The sequence below is a fragment of the Colius striatus genome, chromosome 20 (genome assembly GCF_028858725.1).
Source record: "Colius striatus isolate bColStr4 chromosome 20, bColStr4.1.hap1, whole genome shotgun sequence".
NCBI lineage: Eukaryota > Metazoa > Chordata > Aves > Coliiformes > Coliidae > Colius > Colius striatus.
Genome location: NC_084778.1, coordinates 8,058,357 through 8,079,822, shown reverse-complemented (window position 1 = coordinate 8,079,822; position 21,466 = coordinate 8,058,357). Strand labels below are relative to the sequence as shown.

General features: G+C 52.9%; 1 protein-coding gene across 2 annotated transcripts in view; it reads left to right on the top strand.

Annotated features, from left to right (window-relative positions):
• ATP2A3 (ATPase sarcoplasmic/endoplasmic reticulum Ca2+ transporting 3) overlaps nucleotides 1-20,789 on the top strand; it is a 59,028-nt gene extending 38,239 nt beyond the window's left edge. The window contains exons 11-22 of one of the 2 annotated variants that reach the window (XM_062012122.1): nucleotides 114-245; nucleotides 2,011-2,136; nucleotides 3,144-3,362; nucleotides 4,178-4,513; nucleotides 5,155-5,375; nucleotides 6,295-6,497; nucleotides 6,602-6,687; nucleotides 7,473-7,606; nucleotides 7,904-8,021; nucleotides 8,589-8,706; nucleotides 10,617-10,689; nucleotides 15,126-20,789. In XM_062012122.1, the coding sequence (XP_061868106.1) occupies nucleotides 114-245; nucleotides 2,011-2,136; nucleotides 3,144-3,362; nucleotides 4,178-4,513; nucleotides 5,155-5,375; nucleotides 6,295-6,497; nucleotides 6,602-6,687; nucleotides 7,473-7,606; nucleotides 7,904-8,021; nucleotides 8,589-8,706; nucleotides 10,617-10,689; nucleotides 15,126-15,201 (1,842 nt within the window). In that variant the 3' untranslated portion in view covers nucleotides 15,202-20,789. The remainder of the gene's footprint in view (nucleotides 1-113; nucleotides 246-2,010; nucleotides 2,137-3,143; nucleotides 3,363-4,177; nucleotides 4,514-5,154; nucleotides 5,376-6,294; nucleotides 6,498-6,601; nucleotides 6,688-7,472; nucleotides 7,607-7,903; nucleotides 8,022-8,588; nucleotides 8,707-10,616; nucleotides 10,690-15,125) is intronic. The other variant, XM_062012123.1, reaches the window with a different exon arrangement.
• The last annotated feature ends 677 nt before the right edge of the window (nucleotides 20,790-21,466 follow it).

The window sequence follows — 21,466 nt, the reverse complement described above, 5'->3', positions numbered from 1 at the left end:
CTCCTCTGCTCTGGCTTCAGCCCATTCCAGGGTGATGCTCTGGGTGCCCCAGGAGGTGACAGGTAGAGCATGTGCTCTAAAGCCTGAGCTTCTCTTTTTTCTCTGTCTTCTAGTCCAAAAAAGTCTATGAGAAGGTGGGGGAAGCCACTGAAACAGCCCTGACGTGCCTGGTGGAGAAGATGAATGTCTTCAACACTGACACCAGCAAACTCTCCAAGGTGGAGAGAGCCAACGCCTGCAATTCGGTGAGTGGTGGGGAGGCTCCTGTGAGCTGTGCTGCCAGGGGACAGGAGGAAGGGGAGGGCTTTGGGATGACTGTTATTTGAGCAATAACCACTTGCAGTGATCTAAGGGACAGATCTGCCACAAGGATGCAATTTCCTGGCTTGCAGGGGACTGAGCTGTTATCAGAGCAGATTGTGCAATGGCCCTGGGTGGGGACCAACCTGGGTCTTCATGGAGCTTCAGAGCAGGTCATCCCTGAGACCCAAAGTCAGTCCAGTCCCTGCTCAGCCAGGAGACACCTCCTAGGTGATGGCCAGAGCTCTGGCTGCAGATGAGAAGGTTTGGAGCTCTGCAGTTCTGCAGCAAATCTGTAGGTGCCCAGTTTGCACTGAGCAGCCATCCTGCATAGCATGGCCCAAACCCCACTTCCCAGAGCCGTGACTTGCTCCTTGGAAGCTTCTGGGTTTTTATGTGCAAGTATTCCCCTACTCCAGCTCTCCACTATCTCTCTGTCCTCCTGAGAAAAATACACTTCATTTCATGTCTGGATGTACTTGCCTTTGGAATCATGATGTTAGATCTTATGTTGTCTGTGCTTGCTCAAAGAGAGGCCTCTCTGTTCTGACATTTCTTCCCCAGATGGGTCTGAGCTGGTCATAACAAATCCCCTGACTCTTCTCTGCTAAGGGGGATGGAATTTCCCAGGCATACATCAGACTGGCAGCAGCTTTGTCATGCTTGCCCATGACTGCTCTGCCACTGGGTGCCAGAATTTGATCACTGTTGCTTCCCTTCTCACTCTTGTTGCTTGTTTTGAGTTGCTGTTAAAGTCCTGTGCCTGAAGCTGCTTGTATCCCCATCACAAGCAATGTCCTCCTGGCACCAAAAATAATCATATAAGCAGTTGAGCCAGGCAGAGCAAGGTTGGCATCAATGTCCCCCCTGCCTTCTCTGGAAAATACTTAGGACCCAGATGTCCTGCTTATTAAATGGCTCTTTTGGGACAAGATGTATCCTCCCAGGAGCTGTGCATTGCCCTGGTGATGCTGATGTGGATGCACAAGAGGAGGATATGTCTGAGGAAGACTTGGCTGCTATCTTGCTGGGCATTTGGCTCCTTAAGTAATTAACTAGTAGCAATAGTAGAGCCTGGCTGTGATGGGGTTTTGGGGAGTGCTGGGGCAGGAACCCATCTGCAGGCTCTGCCTGTGCCCATGGATCCATGTGCTGGGGCAGCCTCTGTTCTGTCCTCTCCCTGCAGACCATTTGAGTGCATGGCTGTTGTTGGTTAGCTGGCAGTTCTCAGGGGAATTATCACTCTTGAAATGAGCCTAATTAGACTCTCAGCTGTAGAGCTGGTTAGTTTGATAGGAGTCAGTCCAGTCTCAGGTGATATTGGTGCTGGTGAGTGCAGGATCAGGGCAAACCCCTCACTGTGAGTGGGATGCAATTCACCTTCCTGTGGCACAGATGGAGCTCAATGAGGTGGAAAGTCTCCTTCATTTCTCTGGCAAATGGGGGTTTGCTTTAAGCTACAGCAGCTTTTTGGCATCCTGTGTGGGGTCAGTAAGTTGTGGCAGCAATGGTGTGATCAGAGAGCTTACAGTTCTGAAGGATTGCTTAGGGAAAGGTCCTTCTGCTTTCTGCATTGTCCCATCTCTCCTGGGAAAGGCTCCTGGGGTTGCCTTTCTCCTCACATCACCAGTGCTGTGCTGGGTTATTAGCCAAGGCAGGGAGCCCAGCCCCAGCCTCCTGTCCCAGCCCAGCCCTGTGCTGTCCCCACAGGTGATCAAGCAGCTGATGAGGAAGGAGTGTACCCTCGAGTTCTCCCGCGACCGCAAGTCCATGTCAGTGTACTGCAGCCCCACCGGCCCCAGCCACAACGCTGCCGGCAGCAAGATGTTCGTCAAGGTAGGGGAGACCCACAGATCCCCCCCTCCCTATGCATACCCCAGCAAGATCTGGCCCTTACTGCAGCAGTTTGTCTCCTCCCTTAGCTGCCTGGAGGTCCAGGAAGCAGCAGGTAGGCTGGTGTGGTCAGGGAGGAGGTGAGTCTTTGCAGGACTGATGGGGGGGAAAGGAGGCAAAATGATGTAGAGGAAGGAAAAGGTGCTGAGTGTGCCGGTGTTGGAGCTGGGGAAGAGCTGCCCCACTGCAAAACTTGGGCACTTGCCTTTCTTAAAGCTTGAATCAGTAATGCCCAAAGGATGATGTCCAGCTTTCCACTGTAAACAGAAATAAAGTCATGTTTTAAAGGGCATTTTCTTCCCAAGAGAAGAGATGCAGCAGGAATTTCCTCCTGCTATCTCTGAGAAGATTTGTGTATTTTTTGTTCCCACTGAGACATCTTCTGGGTGGGTGAACTCTGTCCTCCAGCTCAGGCTGAGACCCTCTGGAGCCACCACATCTGTGATTCTGGGTGAGCTTTTTAAAGAGGAGCAATAGAAGGAATGCAAGTTTTATATTAACAAGCAATGGCAGGGGTCCTTTGGAAGGGCAGAAGGGATGTGGTGAGACGCTGCCATGCCAGAGGACACGTTTTCCTGGATCTCAAAGGCATCACAAGCATCCACTGAGCATCCTGCAGCAGGGATTTACAGCCCTTGGGGTCTGAGATGGGGTCTGTGTGGGAGTCTCTCGAGCAGAGGAGGAGGTTTGGCAGGAGTCTGATGGATTCCCACCCCCAGAGCAGAGCAGATCCTGCTGTTTGAGGCGGGTTGCTCCTGTCCCGCGCTCGATCCGAGGCTGCCACCTAGCGCGCTGAGCCACGGCCGGGATGGGCACCCAGGGCATTCAGGACACCTCCTCCTCCTCTGCCCAAACTTGGTGCCTTCCCTCCCTCCGACTCTTCCTTCAGCGCTGGCAAGAGACGCTCCAGGTTCATTCCAGCCCCCACTAAGGCTTCTGCTCCTCCCCAGGGCGCCCCGGAGAGCGTGATCGAGCGCTGCACCCACGTCCGTGTGGGCAGTGCCAGGCTGCCGCTGACGGCGCCGGTGCGGGAGCAGATCCTGGGCAGGATCCGGGACTGGGGCATGGGCATCGACACGCTGCGCTGCCTGGCGCTGGCCACCCACGACGCGCCCGCCCGCAGGGACGCCATGCAGCTGCACGACTCGGCTGCCTTCGTCCACTACGAGGTATGGCACCCGGGGCTTTCGCCACGAGCTTTTCTTTCCTCGTTGCCAAAGTTTTCTCACCTACTTCCAGCTGCCCTGGCACTGTTTTCTCTCTGGTTTCTCTGTGGGCAGTGCAATGGGATAAGGGGCAATGGGTATAAGCTGGAACAGAAGAGGTTCCAAAGAAACACATGGAAGAATTTGTTCCCTGTTGAGGTGAGGGAGCACTGGCAGGGGCTGCCCAGATGGGCTGTGGAGGCTCCTTCTCTGGAGACATTCCAACCCAGCTGGATGAGTCCCTGTGTGCCCTGCTCTAGGTGGTGCTGCTCTGGCAGGGGGTTGCACTGGATGAGCTTTCCAGGTCCCTTCCAGCCCTTGAGAGCCTGTGATTCTGTAGTGGCTTAGTCCCTGCTCTGCAAAACCCCTTTACAGAGCTGGTCCCAAGGCCAACATCCATCCCTGTGGAGTAACCACTGAGAAGGGCCTGAGGACCAGCAAAGGGTCAGAACCCCAGCATGGTGAGGGTTGGATGGGAGCTCCAGAACTCACCCAGTTCCAACCCAATCTCCAGCAGGGGCATGAGACCACATCCATGTGAGTCTGGAAACCTCCAGAGAAGGACACTTCACACCCTCCCTGGGCAGCCTGGAGGTCTCTGGAGCTCCCTTCCAATCCCCACCATTCTGTGATTGTGTGATTTATGGTTCTGTTGGTAGGAAACCTGACAAGTTTCCTCCCAGGGCAAATCCCCGTGCCCAGAGGGGTTTCACAGCAGGGACAACAGCGGTGGCATCCCTGGGGGTTAACGTGGATCCGGGGCTGTCTCCCCCTCCCAGAACAACCTGACCTTCGTGGGCTGCGTGGGGATGCTGGACCCTCCCCGCAAGGAGGTCACCTCCTCCATCGAGATGTGCCGCAAGGCCGGCATCCGCGTCATCATGATCACGGGCGACAACAAGGGCACGGCGGTGGCCATCTGCCGCCGCATCGGCATCTTCTCCGAGAGCGAGGACGTGACGGGCAAGGCCTACACGGGCCGGGAGTTCGACGAGCTGCCCCCGGAGGCGCAGCGCCAGGCCTGCCGCCGTGCCCGCTGCTTCGCCCGCGTCGAGCCCGCGCACAAGTCCCGCATCGTCGAGTACCTGCAGTCCTTCCACGAGATCACTGCCATGGTGAGTGTCCCAGGGACACCACAGCACCCCTCCAGCCCTTCCTCTCCGCCCTTGTGCCACGTTGGCCTGGCTTGGGCTGGGATGGAGTTGATTTTCTCCCTAGCAGCTGCTACAGGGCTGTATTTTGGGTTTAGGCTGAAGAGAATGTTGGTACCCCAGGGATGGTTTGGTTATTGCTGAGCAGTGCTGCACAGCATCAGGGCCTTGCTGCTTCTCAGCCCTGTCACTGTGTGGGCTGGAGGAGCACAAGGAGCTGGGAGGGAACATGGCCAGGAGAGCTGACCCCCAACTAGCCCCAGGGCTGTTCCATACCATAGGCCATCATGCCCAGTATAGACACTGGGGGGTTGGCTGGGAGGGGGGTGGCTGCTGGGGCATCGCTCAGCGGGTGGGGAGCAACTGCACTGGGCAGCACTTGATTTGGGTTTTTTCCTCTTGGGCTTTGTTTCTCTTAATTACTATTATCATATTGCATTCTTCTTACTGTGTTTTAGTTCAGTTTCTACACTTGTTCTTATCTTAACACACCAGTTTTGATTCTCTTTGCTGATTCCTCTCCCCATCCCATGGCAGTGGCTGCATGGGGCTGTGTTGCTGATGGTGCTGGGGCCATGCCACTCATTAATCACAGCTTCATGCAGACAGGTGATGGTGTCAACGATGCCCCAGCCCTGAAGAAGGCCGAGATTGGCATTGCCATGGGGTCAGGCACAGCCGTTGCCAAGTCAGCTGCTGAGATGGTGCTCTCCGACGACAACTTCTCCACCATCGTGTCGGCTGTTGAGGAGGGCAGAGCCATTTACAACAACATGAAGCAGTTCATCCGCTATCTCATCTCCTCCAATGTTGGGGAGGTCGTTTGGTGAGAGCCTCCCACACTGGGCACCATAGTGGGGGGAGCAGTGGTGGGGACACATCCCCTGGGGCAGGTGACCTGCAGTCCTGTCCATGGCCCAAAGCTGGAACTCAAGTGCCAAACAGCAGCTGTGCTTTATTGCCCAGGAGCAGGAAGGTTTTTCTTCTGTGGTTTTGTAATCATGTCTCTCCTCAAGAGCTCTTTTAGAATCACAGAATCATTTTGGTTGGAAAAGCCCTTTAAGCTCCTGCAGCCCCAGCCCTGCCCTCACCCTGCCCAGCCCAGCACTAACCGAGGGCCCTCAGCACCTCAGCTCCACGGCTTTGGGATCCCTCCAGGGCTGGGCACTCCCCCAGCTCCCTGGGCAGCCTGGCACAGGGGCTCACACCCCTCTCAGGGAAGAAGTTGTTCCAAATCTTCAATCTCAACCTCTCCTGGGGCAACTTGAGGCTATTTCCTCTTGTCCTGCCATTCACTACTGGGGAGAAGAGCCTGATCCCTACCCTGCTACAAGCTCCTGTCAGGTAGTTGTAGACAGCGATCATGTCTCCTTGTCCCTGTCCCTGCCCATCCCTCTCAATACATTAGTGCTGTCCTCAGCAACATGGGCACAGTCTTGCCATCCTTTGCCCTTGCATTTCAGCAAGGTGTTTGTGCATGGCTGTGGGGACATCAGTGGTTGGACTGTAACTGCAAAGCCAATTTTAACAGCAATAGGAACAGGTTTTAACTGCAAAATGCAGTTCTGGACTTCAGGTTCCTGGCTTGGCGGCTGTGGGTTCATCTGCAAGAGCTGGGGGGAGTATTCAGTTTGGGGTATTTGGATGCAGGGTGCCTGATCACTCTCCCCTCATACAACACAGACACTTTCTTGGGCTGCCCAGAGATCATCTCATTCAGCATCTCTCTTATTTTCCCCCTGTAGCATCTTCCTGACAGCCATCCTGGGCTTGCCTGAGGCCCTCATCCCTGTGCAGCTGCTGTGGGTGAACCTGGTGACAGATGGGCTGCCAGCCACAGCTCTGGGCTTCAACCCCCCTGACCTGGACATCATGGACAAGCTGCCCAGGAACCCCAAGGAGCCCCTCATCAGCGGCTGGCTCTTCTTCCGCTACCTGGCCATCGGAGGTGAGGCCATGGGGGCCCCGGCAGGCAGAGGATGAGGATGGGTGTGGGGAGCTGTGGGGCAAGGGAGCCCTTGCTGGGGGTAAGGGTGTCTCTCTTGGCCACAGTGTACGTGGGCCTGGCCACGGTGGGTGCAGCGACCTGGTGGTTCCTGTACGATGCCGAGGGACCGCAGCTCTCCTTCCATCAGCTGGTGAGTCGGGAGGGGAACGGGACGATGTGTTGTGCAGGTGAGTGGGGGTGTGGGTTCTGGCATGGGTTCAGGTGGTGGGGTCTTTCCTCTACCTTTTTTTCTGAGGTTACTGTAGTGTTCCTAAATTCCTGGTGGCAGGAACCTCTCCTGGCCAGGGAGGGTGTGGAGGCTCCTTCCTTGGAGGTCAAGACCTGTCTGGACATGTTCCTGTGTGACCTGATCTAGGTGACCCTGCTTTAGCAGTGGGGTTGGACTGGATGAGCTCTAAAGGTCCCTTCCAACCCTACCATTCTGATTTGAAAGGAAATCAAATTCTCTCCCTCAGGCTCATGTTTCCAACCTTGCTTCTGCCAGCAGCCATCTTGATTCAAAGAAGCTGGAAGTAGCTCCTGTGCCTGATCCCACATTGAAAGGGATCAGTTTTTGCATTGCTGTTGGTCTGAAGGAGGTGGTGGGAGAGCAGGTGCCATCACACCCCACTGTGACATACAGGGGAAGATGTATCTGTGATGGAGATAGTAAGGTGTTTGAGCACACACATAACTGCATGGGAAAGTCTCTAAGCCACTCTCCAGCCATGACCCAAAGTCCCAACCACATCAGAAGCTGGGACACTTTAGACAGCTCTATCAGCTGCTCTGAGCTGTGAGATACTTAACAGCAACCCTAATTATCAGGGTTCACCATGTCCCCCCCTCAACCAGTCGACCTCTTCCTCCTCTTCTCCTGCCTTTCCCACACTGCTGCTCTGCCATGTATTTACCAGCAGTTTCCTGTGCCGACAGAGGAATTTCATGAGGTGCACTGAGGACAACCCCATCTTTGAGGACATCAACTGTGAGATCTTCGAGTCCCGATACCCAACCACGATGGCTCTGTCTGTGCTGGTGACAATTGAGATGTGCAATGCTCTGAACAGGTAGGGTGGCTGCAGGGTTGCTCTGTGCATGACCAGTTTTGTGGAGGATCTCTTTGAGTGTCTGTTGGTGGGCTGAGGGCTTTGCTTTGGCTCAGCAGAGCCATGTGGAGCATCCTCACAGGGCACCGCTGGTTTTGTTGCCATACATAGGCTCCTCTCAGCCTGTGTGCTGTGGTGGACAGACTGGAAGAGGAGGGCCTACAGCCCTGCACCTTGGAGAGGAGTAGGAACTCCAGCTTGGGCAGGCATGGGGAGCAGGAGCTTACTGTGGCTAATGCTGTCCCCTCACTTTGGCAGTGTCTCTGAGAACCAGTCGCTGCTGCGGATGCCACCGTGGCTCAATATCTGGCTGCTGGGGGCCATCGTCATGTCCATGGCTCTGCACTTCCTCATCCTCTACGTCAAGCCCATGCCTGTGAGTGCCCTCTACCACCTCCACGTGCAGCCCAGGGGCTCCTCCTGTGTGTGAGGACATCCCTGGAGCAATCTTTGGGTCTGGAAGCTTCTGGGATGGTTGTCCCCAGCATGTGCTCTCAAGACCAGGTTTGATGACTCATAGCAATGTGGGGATCAGGAGTCACCCTGCCCCAATGAGCCTTTACCTAAATTAGAAGCTCTCCTTACAGAAGCAAAGGGATGTAGAGACCTCCAGAAGGTGGTTCAGCTCCTTTTGGAGGCATCACCTCCCTGCTGTGCTCAGGAGGTTCCCTTGTCCCCTGAGAAGCTCCTGTGAGCACAGGAATGTACAGTCCTAGCTGGTGCCTCCCTTTCCACATCTGCAGGAGAGGTGAAGGACATAATTTTTACTCACCTTGGCCAAGAGCCACCTTGGGATCATGACAGACCTTGAAGAAATCCTGCCCTTTTGACTGGCAACATCCTCCCTCTTGTACCTGGGATGACCCTCTCTCAGCCTTTAAAAGCAGCAACAAATAACCCCACCTATTCCCAACTGACATGTCCAATCCTTCCCACCTTGCAGCTCATCTTCCAGGTGACCCCCCTGAGCTGGCCACAGTGGGTGGTTGTGATGAAGATCTCCCTGCCTGTTATCCTCCTGGATGAAGGACTCAAGTACCTTTCCCGTAACCACCTGGATGGTGAGCGTGGTCTGCACCACACTGGCTTCTGTTTGCTCCATGATGCTTTGCTTGGGGTTCGTGGTGCCTCACTCACCTCCTGTGCTTGTGTGGTGTCTGCACCTGCATGTTCATCCACCTTTGCTGTGAAAAAGGGACTTTTTCCTCTCCTACCTACTTCCTTCCCAGCTGCCACAACTGGCAGAGCAGTTGGTAGTTATATCTGCTAGAAATACTCCCTTAGGAGCTGGGGCACTAGATGAATCTGCCATGTGTGTTTATCCAACTGCTCTTGAACCTCTGCAAACTGGGTCCCTTCTCTTATGAAGCAAAACAAATCAAACACAGATTTCTAACAGGAATCCTTCCTTTTCTCTCCTCAGTCTTCCACCTCTCTACATCCATCCTCATCCTCTGTTTATTAACCTCTATGTTAAGGTCAAATGAGGGCTGAACACTTTATAAACTGGTTTTAATGGGTTTGCCCTTGGCCAGCACTGCTCAGGATCCAGCCCATGGCATGCACAGAGGAGAAGGAGCTCCTGGGACACCAGGGCAGCAGTTCCTGTGTGCTCTGTAAATCACAGCATGCATTCAGGCAGCCCTCCAAAGAGATGATGGTATCTCTTCTTTCATTTCTGGCCAAGGATGTTGCTGTGGGTGATATCTCAGTGCTGAGTTAACCTGCAGGTTCTGCTGGCAGCAGCTGTGGGGCCACAGTGCTGTGCCTGCCCTGGGGATGTTCCCTCTCCAGCAAAACAGATGGTATTCAGTTTTTAGGGTGTGCTTGCCCTGACAGTGACAGCAGGGAGAAGGGCAGCAGACACACCATCCTTGCCAGGGGAAGGTGTAGTGGCTCTGGATGAACATTGGAGAGTGGGGACTGGATGTCCTTCCACAGCGTCACCTTGCTCAGACAACTGATCTCCTAGCAAACCCCTCTTCACCCTTTAAGAGTGACCCAGGAACTCTGGATACAACCACTCTTGCCTTTCAGGGCTGAAGACAGGTCCATGCAGGCCTAGAAGAGAGGGATTTGGGGCACTTTAACAGCCCTGTTTGGATTCTCATGGAGCAGAACCACGCAAAAGAAAGTTGGCAGTAGAGGATGGGGTGGGAACTGCTCCCAGCTGGCCATGCTCCCTCAGTGGGTCTCAGCACTGGGGATGCTCCTGTCAGGGTTCCTTTCTGTGGCTGATGCATAGCCACAGCAATGGCTCAGAGAAGCCTCTGCTGAGAAACAGAGAGACAGGGGCTCCTGTGTCTGCAGACCAGGAAGAAATTGTTCCTAGCTTGGTTTTACTGAATTGCTACATCTCTCCACAGCCTGGGAGGTGCTTTGCATCAGCCAGGTCTGTTCTGTCGTGTGATTACAAGCCTGCAGCAATGATTGTATGGTGTGGTACTGGGCTGGGGTGTAGGAGAGCTGGTTCATTGCTGGCTGTTGCATCCCATGCATGCTCCCTGTCTTCACCTCACCATCTGTGAGCTGGGGATGAGTCTGTCTTTCTCCCACGCTTTGCATTTCTCTGTAGAAGCTCAGTGCTGTTGGAGGAAGGGTTCTTCTTTGGCTCTGCCAGCACAGCTCTGAGCACAGCAGGGTTTCTGGCAGGTGTATGATCCTTTTGAGTCCCATCATACCAGCTCAGAGTGTTTCCTCCTCCCATGCCATGTGCTGGGTCCTCAGAGCTACCTTCATCCCCACAGTCACAATGCTCCTGATGCTCCCAAGTCATTCTGTGTCTCATCCAGCAAGGGATTTTCCATGCAGCTATTGAATCACAGCTACGGGGCGAATTCACGCTTAAACCATCACATTTGAATGAGACAATTGAAATCCTGCATCTTCCTGATCCCCCTGGGCTTTGAAAGCAAGCAAATAAAACCTCCAAAAGCCACTTTTAAATGTGGTATTGTGATTCTTTCACCAGGCATTCTCAGGACAGTAAGACACACGTGGAACGGGGAGCACCAGTCGAAAACCTGCAGGACTCCAGAGCAAGGGTTGGCTTCCTTACCTGTCTCATCCCCAAATATCCCTTTGGCTTCCTCCAAAGCCTCACTCCTGTGTGCTGGGGACCTGCTTGGAACATGGCTGGGAGAACCAGGCAATAACAGAGCCCAAGGACCCCATACCCAAGCAGAATCTCCTTTGCCACACTGGCCTCTATGCTTCCCTTCACAGTAAGGTGTAAGAAGCCCCTGAAGCAGCCACTTGCATGGCAGTTTTGGCCAGGGGCCAGGCTGCTGCCTGGGCTTTGCAAGGCAAAGCTTGGGGATGGTGTCCAGCATGGAACCTTCTGAGAGATGGCCAAAGGTGTTCAGCTGTGGGATGCAAATGTGTAGCTGGGAGTTCTGATTCAGGTTTTGCATGGAAAAACCTCTTTGATCAGATGTAGATAAGTTGTGTTTCCATTATGCTGCATTTTCCTTGTCCTTGGAGTGGCAGAAAGCTGAGACTCTTCACTTTTCACTGTGATCTCAGTGCTTTACATTCTTTTCCCCATCACCTTAGTCACCTCCAGCCTCTTGCCTTGCCTGCTTTGCATGTACTGCTGCCTTCCTTCCCCTCTGGCTCCTCTGAGGTTGCTGCTGTGTCTCAGTTTCGAGAGGCAACATGAGTGTGAGACAGCAAGCCCAAGTGCACAGCTGAGCTAGACTGGCTCAGTGTGACCTGCAGATGTTCTGATCAGGAGCATGGAGATGTTCTCCACAGCCCTCTCAGTGGTCCCTCACACTGATACACCCTGGCAGGGTCACCAGGGCTGACTGCCCTCGAGGGCTTCTTGCCACTAGTATTTCTAGTGTTTCTCTGTGCATTTAAGTGGATTGCTCTTCCTGATCCCAGTGACATGCAGGGGGAAGGTTTCCAGGCATCTGTGCCAAGACTTTGTAGAAGTCTCTTTTCTGTGGGATTCTTAAAAGGTACCAAATGAGAGAACTGGTACTTGTGTCCCTGTGTGCACCATCAGCCCACTGCTGAGGCCACCCCACTCCCTCCCTTCCTGCACCATCCCTGGACCTCCTCATCTGCATCATCTCGGAGCAAACCCAACACAGGTGTCTGTGTGACCACTGTGGTGTTTGCAGTTGTTTTCAGCACTGCTGGGTGTTTGGGCTTCACCCTTTCCCACCTGTGCCGTGGTAAAAGCAGGTGTCCAGTCAAAGAAGCAGGTGCTTTCTGCAGCACAGCTACACACCTGCCCTGCCAGCAGCAGTGTCACTGAAAAGCAGCACTTTTGATGCACAGGAATTGTCTTGGCATCTCTTGTGGCAGATGAGCATTTATGCACCATTTGCCCTCAGCCCCAGGGAGGGTGGCAGGTGATTTGCAGGAGCTGCAGGGTGGTTGCCACACTGCTGGGTACCTGTCCCCCATGGGCAGCACCGTCTCCCACAGCCTCCTGCCACCACAGCTGATGTGCAGGTGAGATTGCACCCTTGGGTGAACATCTCCACCCTGTGTGACCTATTCCAGGTGGTCCCTGCTCTGGCAGGGGGGTTGGTCTTGGATGATCTTTCAAGGTCCCTTCCAGCCCTTAAGACTGTGTGTTTCTGTGAGGGAGATTTGGCCACATCTCTGCAGAGTCAGTGTCACCTTTATGCTTTAACATCCTCCCAGAGGAGAACAAGTGGCAGAGGTGGCTCTGCAGTGCCCTCTAAGACAGCCCAGAATCTGCAGGGACCAACATCTCCATGTCCCATCCCAAAATGCTTTCAGCATATGACGAAAAGGAGCCGCTCAGCATCATCTGCCCCATGCACATGCACCTGGGGACAAGGGCAGCCATCCAATCCACCTCCCCAGAGCTCAGGGGCTGCTGCAGCCTCCTGCTTTCCCTGTGGAGGAGGCAGGAGCCTCTCCCAGCATGGCAGGGAGCCGGCAGTGAGCGCCCAGGGCCTGCCCTTGTAGGGTAATCTCTGCCTGGAGATACCTTGGCCAGGCGCTGGCTCAGTGGGAGGAATGAGTCCCCATGGGCCAAGTCCTTTGCTTGAGCTGTGAGATGCTCAGAGGGAGGGTAGTGCTGCACCTTTCCCTGCTGGAATCTCTCTGGATGGGATTTTACAGCTCAGCTCTACTGCCTTGCTCTTTAGTTTTCCTTTTATTCCCCTCTCTCTCTCTTGTTTTTGTGCATGTGCCATGCTTTAGAGGTGGAAGAGCAAAGGGAAGCTTTTGGTGCTGCTGCTCTGGTATTGCAAAGGAATGGGAGCAGGATCTCCCTGCAGGTTGCTGCTGCAGTCTGAGGTGAAGCTCGAGGTGCTCTGGTGCAATGGGGGACATGTGGAATTTTCAGAGCTATGAGGGCTGCAGCATTTCCCTCAGTGGAGAGAGTGATGTGGGCTGGGGGCTGGAGCCTGCATCCCTCCAGCATCACCTTTTCCTCTTTGAGAGGAAAGGCAAAAGCAATAAGGACCAAACCTCCCTCTGCTGGGGAGCAGATCTTGTAGGAGATGAGCTCATGTTGTTGGGTTGCAGGTTTGCAGGAGCTGAAGGGCTGTAGCACCCTGAGAAATCTGATGTGAGGCAGGATTCAGATGGGTTGTGGTCACCCCATTATCCCTGCAAACAGATGCCCACATCCCCCTGCTCTGGAGAGATGGGCACTGGCCTGAGGGAACCTGCACCCCGGTAAAGCCCAGTGAGAGCAGGGTTCTCCCAGACACACACCTCACTCTGTGCCAGGGGGTTACTTAAACACCTCAGAGGAACATTTTGAGGAGCACTCACCACAGTTAAACACTGACTGAGGGTGCTGCAGCCACAGCCCCTTCCTGCCCCTGGCTGCCCCATGGCACAGCTGCCCTCATTTGCACAACCCATGTGCATGAAGCACGGAGGGGAAGCGCCGTGGTTGACAAATAACTGCCTGTGTGTCAGCCAGTGGGGACTGTTCAGCTGCTGGAACTGCTGAGGAGACACCCCCACAATGCAGAGAAGATGAATTTTGATCACTGCAGTGTGCTTGAACGTGGTGTGGTCAGCAGCATCCCCTCTGAGCTGCAGAGGTCCCCCAGAGCGATGCTGCCGTTGCAGCAGTCGGTTTCATCTCAGGACACGAGGGCTGGGCTCTCCAGCCAGAGCTGGAAAGAAACTTTGGCAGAAGTTGTGAGAAAGGTTTGAGGGTTTTTTTTCCCTCCTCTCTCTCTCTCTCTCCCATGTTAGTTAATTCCCCTGGAAGCTTGTCAGCAGCAGGGCTGGCAGCGGGTGTGGAGCCTCGCTGGTAACCCCAGGCAGGACCCCAATTTATCAAGAGCACAGTAACTGCAGCCCTCTGTGAGATGTGTTTGGTGATGTGTGCAGTGATGAAAGATAGAGAAATATGGTCGAAAGATTAGTGATAAGGGGTTTTTCTAACTCTTCTCAGAAAATGCTGCCTTGTGGGTGTTGTTTTTAGGGGAAAAAAAAGCCCTGTTGTGAGCAGCCTGAGCTGTCAGCAGGATCTCTCCCAGCCCCAGACTGCTGCCTCAGGGGGCCAGGGACTCTGCTGCTGAGTGCTTGAAAAGTGGGGAACTACTTAGTGTGAGTCAAGCTCTGGCAGAGATTTCAAGGCTGCTCCCACTGAGTTCAAGCTGAACACCATAGCTTTCCTTCAGGCTTGTTACCTTCCATGTTAACTGCATTCATCAGTGGGCTGGGAGGAGGGCAGCCCTCAGGCTGGGACAGTGGCTGCTGTCAATGGGTTGGTCCTTGCTAGTGGTTCTGGAGGGATTCAAAGCTGTAAATGTATTTAAATGGGGTGACTGTAGTCTCCAGGGACAGGACAATGAGTGATGGACATCAACTGGAACACAAAGTTCCACTTAAACGTGAGGAGAAGCTCCTTTGGTGCTGAGGTGAGGGAGCCCTGGCCCAGGCTGCACAGGGAGGGTGTGGAGGCTCCTCCTCAGGAGGTTTCCAAACCCATTTGGACATATTCCTGTGCCCCCTGAGCCAGGGGAACCTGCTTTAGCAGGGGCTTGGGCTGGATGAGCTCTAGAGATCCCTTCCAACCCCCACCTTTCTGGGATTCTGTGATATCTAGTGTAAGTGGTGCCAGCCCATGGAGCAGTATCCATGGATGGGGCTTTGGGATGGGCAGTGGGATGCAGTGAGCTTCTACCTCTCAGCTGCTGCCTTTCCCTGCATGCTGCCTGATGGTCTCAGCAGGAGCAGTACCACAGGATCTCTACCTGCACCTTCCCACTCTTCCTGCCTGCATGGCTGCCCCTCATCCCTTCTCCTACCTCTTGCAGGCTGAGTGTGCTGAGCCCTTCCTTGCCTGGGGCCCTCCATCCTCCTCATGCAGCCCAAGCTGCCACAGCTGCAGTTGGGCCAGCATCCCAGCTCCTTTTTGGGATCAACCCAGGAGCAAAGACCAAACCCAGGGAGCTGCTTTGCTTCATACCCTCACCACTACTTTATCTTCTCACTGTTGTATGCTTTTCCCCCTTTGTTTCAGGAGAAGAGGACAAGAAATGAATGCCACGAAGGAAACACTCCTCCCTAAAGGATCCCTGAGCTGTAACTCGGACTGAAGCCTTGCATGGTGCCCATGGCTAGCAGCAGCAGGACATGCATGTGTCCCACTGTCACCCAGATGCAGCTCAATCAGCGAAAAGAAAACCATACTGATTTTGTTTTGTTTTTTGTAGCTTTCTTTTTCCTGTACATAAGAGTGCAAGGAGTGGCCAAGCTGGCAGAGGGCTTGGGGACAGAGCTGTGTGCACCTGCCTCACCATGATGTGGTTCCTTGGGGGATTGTTCCTGCCAAATTTGAGACTCTTTTCTTTCTCTTCTGATTTTTTTTTCCCCACCCCCCTTGACTGGGTGAGCTCAGGCAAGGTGTCCTCTGTGGGAGAGCCAGGGGGTAGAGGGGGGGTTGCAGGCAATGTGCTGAGCATGGGCGAAAAGCTGCAGTGCTCAGGGGTGTGGGATGCACAAGGGCAGCTCTCAGGGCTGGAGGGTGGGTGAGGGAGCTGTGGGTTGGACTCACAAACCCTCAGTGATGTCCACTATGACAGTGGAAGTAGCTTTGCAGTGTGGCCATTGGTGGTGTGGGCCTCCTGGGTGTGTGTTTATAGACACTGAGGTCAGGTGCATGGGGTAGAAGGTGAAGTTCTCCCTATTTATTGTGCTGTCCTGGTTGATCCTCATACTGTGGAAAGCCCTACACCTTCTCAGGCTCATCCAACACCAAAGCAGGATCTAGTCTTGTCTGTTCTTCTCCATCCAACGTCTTGTGAGGTTCCATCTCCACTATTTAAGCCATAGCCCTCTTCCTCATGGGGGCAACCGCTGAAAGCAAAGCATGGGGATGGCCAGTTGTGCATTCCTCATGTCTGTCCTTCCCTCCTGCTCACACTTGCTTTCCTCAGTTGATTTGTAACTACTTCCCTAGCAGGAGTAGAGCTTCAGCCCTTGGGAGCACATCCACAAGCTTGTCCCCTCTGCCTTGGAGGACATTGCACAGAGCATCCTCCACACCAGAGATCCACTTTGGAGGTGGGAGTGAATGTCTGTACCTGACATGGCCCTTCTCTTGAGTGGTGTTTGCTGTGGCAGCCCTTTGGGTGAGGCATCCACTTTACTCTCTTGGAAGCCTCTGCAGAGGACACAGGCTGCAGTGAGAGGCTGTGAATCAGGAGGGGTTTTTGGCATCCCTTAAACTGACCTTTCTCCATTGAGCTGTGTCAGATGAGATGCTGATAGCAGGTGGTTTCTCCTCCAGATCTCCAAATCCTTCCTCCTCTTTTCCTCACATCCTGCTGTGATCCATCCTGATGAGATTTAGTTAGCCAGACCACATATCTTCCCTTCTTAAGTCAACAGCAAGAGAGCCAGGGTTTGGGGTAGGGTTTTGCTCCTTTGCTGTTGGGTATTTTCTTTTACTCTTTGCCTTTTCAAAGCTTCCAGTGCTTTTCTGCTTCTCTTCACCTGGGCAAGATCTACTCTTCCTCTGTACAGTAGGTGCCAAATCTCATCCCTCCTTTCTTTTCTCCATCACCAGCATTGCAGATGAGCAGAGCCCCCAGACCAATGGGAATGTACAGAATTGTTATACTACTGAGCTGATTTCATTGTACAGAAAACCCTGCATGAAATGTTGTTACTGTATTTAATATATAATGTATTCAAGGGATTTTAATATGGAGCTCTCTAAACAGACCTTTATAGACACTCTGTGGTTAGAAGATTGTTGCTGATGACTTTTTTTTACCATTATTATACTTTGTCTTGAAGGAGTTTTATTTTTCAGTCGTGTTCTGTCTAATTGATGTAACTGGGGCAACTGATTCCTTTGTGAAGATTTCCCCCATGGGTGAGGCTTACCCTGGCACAGAGGACGAGGGCATGACCCCCAGCTACTGCTGAAGCCTTCAAAATGAGGCTTCAGTAAGACTGAGGCTGTAGATGTGTGGATTTGCCCTTCCCTGAAAGGGTGGGTTTCACTTTTAGTACAGATCATCTCTCTGTGCAGGGCAAGAACCAGCAGGAATTGAATCCATTCAATGACTTCAGAGGAGAAATGGCTTCTGTGTTTCCTTGAGGCCAGTAACCAGTTGGGGAGAGGCTGGACCAGATTCAGAGCATCCCAGCCCTGTGAGTAGGGTCCAGTGGGGCTTTCAGCTGCCCAGTGGCAGCTCCCTGGGCTGTGGTGTTCCAGTGTGCCTGCAGGGACCTGCCTGCTCCATCCACTCCATGTTGCACCACCTGAGTTCTGCTCTTTTCCCTGGGCTTAGGGTCTGGTGGAGGATTATTAACTTTACCCAAATAGGAATCTGTGGAGGAGTTTCTTGTGTAAAAGTCCCACTGATGAGTATCAGATAATGGATGGGAGCCCCTAATGTAGGAAAGCTAAAAGGGAAAGGAGGGGCTCTGTTTCAGAGATCAGCTGATGACAGTTTAACCTGCTGTTCAATTCCTGCTGGTAGTTTTTGCTTGGTCTCACCTGACAGCAGAGAGGTGGGAGGTGGCTGTACCAGGCCTCCTTCTGAGCAGCTATTTGAAGAGATGCTTAGTTTGTATTGTTGCTAGAGATGCCAAGTTGCTGTTATCCTGTCACTGGTGGAGATGTTATGCCCTGGGCAACACCAGCCTGTTCATGCAGACCTTGGGTTGCAGTTGTGAGTCACCAAAACCTAAGCCATCACTAGCAAGAAACCAGAGCTGTGTCCTAGCCAAAGGCTTGTTCTTTCCAGCAGCAGTAAATTGTGTTTGCCTTTATATTGTAAACCTCTAGATCTACCTAAAAAATAGAGCAGGAAACCTGCACTTCAGGCTACCTGGAGCAGACATCCCCCTTACTAGGAGAGACCTTTGTACACATCCCTATTTCTCCTCCTGAGTGGTTGATCATATCGCTCTTCTCTCCCCCCCACTCCCCCTATCCTTTAATTACTTGGAACACAGGTTTCACTCCATGTTTTTTGATTACAGAGGCTTATAGTTGAAGCATTTGAATGAAGCAGAAGAACATCCATAGATGTGATTATCTTTCCTTCATGCTTTGGTGAAAGGTCAGGGCAAATCACGGAGTAGTTATTTATTGTAGGTGCCACCAGCAACGTGCTGAGCACTTTGATAGGCTGGAGCATGTTCTTGTGCAAACTGGGAGATCCCAGAGCTGAGACCATCGCTGTGGGGTCGGGTCTTGTGCCTTCCTGAGGCATCTGACAGTGTGCAATACGAGGGAGAAGGACACTGGATGGCTGTTTCTCCTGAGAGCTTGATAAAAAAGGCAGCTTAGGGGCAAAGCCTCTGGGATCCATGCTTTTTTTTTGACAACAGACTTGAGGGATTATTTCCTTTCTAGTTGTGTTTTGGTGGTGCTGCCTGGCACATTCAGTTTTAAAAGAAACCTTAGGTCTTTCCAGCAAGATCTTCAGCAGCTGTGGGGCTGCTGTGCCAGACCCTCTGTGTGCAGGGAAGCAGCCACATGAGATGCAGTGGGATGGCAGCATGGGGTTGTCTGTGAGCACTTTATCCTCCATTCTCAGGGCCAGACACCCTGCTGGGTTACAGCCAAGGTGGGGAGCGAGGGTCCTGCATCCCTGGAGCCAGCACCCAGGGAGGGAGCTTTAGACAGCAGCTGTAGAAAGTCTTTGGTGCTGTTGTGAGATGTCATGTTACTGTGGCCAGTTGCTGGATGAGCTCTTGCCCCTGCAGTGTGTGATCCTGCAGGGAGGCACATTGGAAAGGGAAGAAGAGATGCTCTTCAGAGCAAAGGACTACTGCATGCTGTGTTTTATCTCTGTCATGTGGCCACTGTATGGCTCAGGGCGTGGGTGAGGTGTTTGGTTTGTGTGTGTGTGTGAGACTTTGGCACTGTGAAGATGTTCTATGTGTGTTTGTGATGCTCTGCTCAGTCCAGGCTGGATGGTACCACTGGGTGCTGGAGAAGCCAGGAGTAGGAGGGGCTGGAGAACTTCATTCCTGGAAAAGCATCAAATTTGGAATTGAAACAGAGTCTCTGCTCTTGGTGTGGATGGCAGAAGTGGCCAGAGGAGCAATAGAAACACTCAGCAGCAGTTTGTGGTCCCTCTTTTGTATGTCAGTTGATAGTGCTGCTTCCCAGGCATGGTCCTGGTTTGTCAAAACTCCTCAAATAATTGCTGTGCAGGGGCTCAGGGTAATGCTGTTCCCATTGGTGGGAGAGCACAGAATCCCAGAATGGTCAGGGTTGGAAGGGACTTCTAAATCCAGCCCAACCCCCTGCTAAGGCAGGTTCCCCTGGCTCAGGTGGCACAGGAACGTGTCCAGGTGGGTTTGGAAACCTCCTGAGAAGGAGCCTCCACACCCTCCCTGGGCAGCCTGGGCCAGGGCTCCCTCACCTCAGCAACAAAGGAGTTTCTCCTCATGTTCAAGTGGAACCTCCAGTGTTCCAGCTGATGCCCATCACCCCTTGTCCTGGCACTGGCATTACAGAAAAAAAGAGTGGCCTCATCCTCTCAATACCTTCCCTTTAGTTATTTACAAGTGTTGATAAGATCCCCGCTCAGTCTCCTCCAGGCTGAACAGCCCCAGGTCCCACAGCCTTTCCTCATAAGGAAGATGCTCCAGTCCCCTGATCACCTTGGTGTCCCTGCACTGGCCTCTCTCCAGCAGTTCCCTGTCCCAGAACTGGACACAGGACTCCAGATGAGGCCTCCCCAGAGCAGAGCAGAGGGGCAGGAGAACCAACCTCGACCTGCTGCCCACACTGTTTGGCCACTCCTCCCTGAGGTTCAGTGACTTTGGCATCACATCACTCCTCAAACTCAGCCATACAGGAGTCCCCAATACCAGCTCCTAAGACTTACAACATTTGGCCCATACCTGGCATGGCCATCACCTTGTATGATGCCAGAAGTTCAGTCATCCCTTTGAGTCCCACTTGGGCTTTTGTTTTCAGCACTTCTGCAATGGCAATTTCTGTCAGGGCTTGTCCTCAGCAGAGAGACAGCCCCAGGGGCAGGTTTTGAGGCTGGAGGAGGAGATCTTCACCCTGTGCAGAGCTTGCATGACACAGGTTGGATTAATGTTTGCAGGGCTGCAGTGAGGAAGGGGACACTCAGGGTAAATTGTGCTCCTTGGACCTCTCCTGTTGGTGCCATTCAGCTTTTGGTGTGAGTGGGGCATGAAATGAACCTAAATCCGTGTGTGGCCGGAGTGATGGAGACATGGGGACCAGTGGCTGAGCTGGCTTCATCTGGGCACTTGGGACCAAGAAGAGGGCAACTGCTGAGCTGCCAGTGGGTGCCCTCAGTGGCTTCAACCTGAGAATACGTTAACTTTCTGTTTTTTACACAAGATGCCTCAACAGCCAAATCTCAAACCCTCTGAGTTTGTGCTTTGTAACGAAAGGTAGATCATTCTGTCTTTGGGGGGGGGTTGGGTGGGTGTTATGGCAGGGATCAAACTGAAAGAAACAAGGCTTCCTATTTTATTATATGAGAGATATTTTTCCACTAAATTACTGCTTCCTAAGTGGTGTCCTTTGTCCAAGTGTAAATAGCCAGGAGTACCATGAAGGCGTGGGAAGGCTCCTCGTGGTCGCAGCCGTACGATCCACTCTGGTCACACAATATTGGGCTGATTTGTTTTATACTTCAGAAATTACAGAAATAAAAGCAATTTTACTGGATGACTCGAGGGGTTGTTTTGTTGTTGGTGGTTTGTTAATGAACTAGGGGCTTTTTGGCTTTTATTCCCCTGTTTGTGGCTGATTCGGGGGCCGTTTGGGAGCCCGTGGAGCTGTATGAGGTGCCTGAGGGCATTCTTCAGCCCTAAAAGGAGCTGTGCTCACCAGATCAGGATTTCTTGTGGGTTTTCAGAGCAGCCAAACTAGAAATGGAGTTGAGCTTGTCTCTGGCATGGGACAACAAAGGCAAAATGAAAGGAGTGGCATGATGTGACCTTTGGGAATCTTTTCTGAGTACCAGCTGATTCACTCTTGGGGCACAAGAATACAAATAACAGTGCTAATTGTGACTGTATCCAGAATAGTCCTCACCTTAGCTCCCCTAGCTGAGAAAGGAGAGTTAAACAAGCCCTCCAATGACCTCCAAATGAAATAATGATTGAAGAAATAACGAACAAGTTGGCCTGTTCCAGAGGGTGGCACAGTGCCTCAGGGCTGTGTGTTTCCATCACCACATCACCCAGAGCTCTGCCCGTGGTCATATATTGAGTGGAAAATCCTGCTGCAGCTGTGAGTTGTGTTGTGGAGCAAATCTGGGTTCATGGCAACGTCCATCCATGATGTGTTTTTGCTGGGATGTGGCCCTGTGTGCCTCATCCCAATGCTGGGAGCAAGAGAAA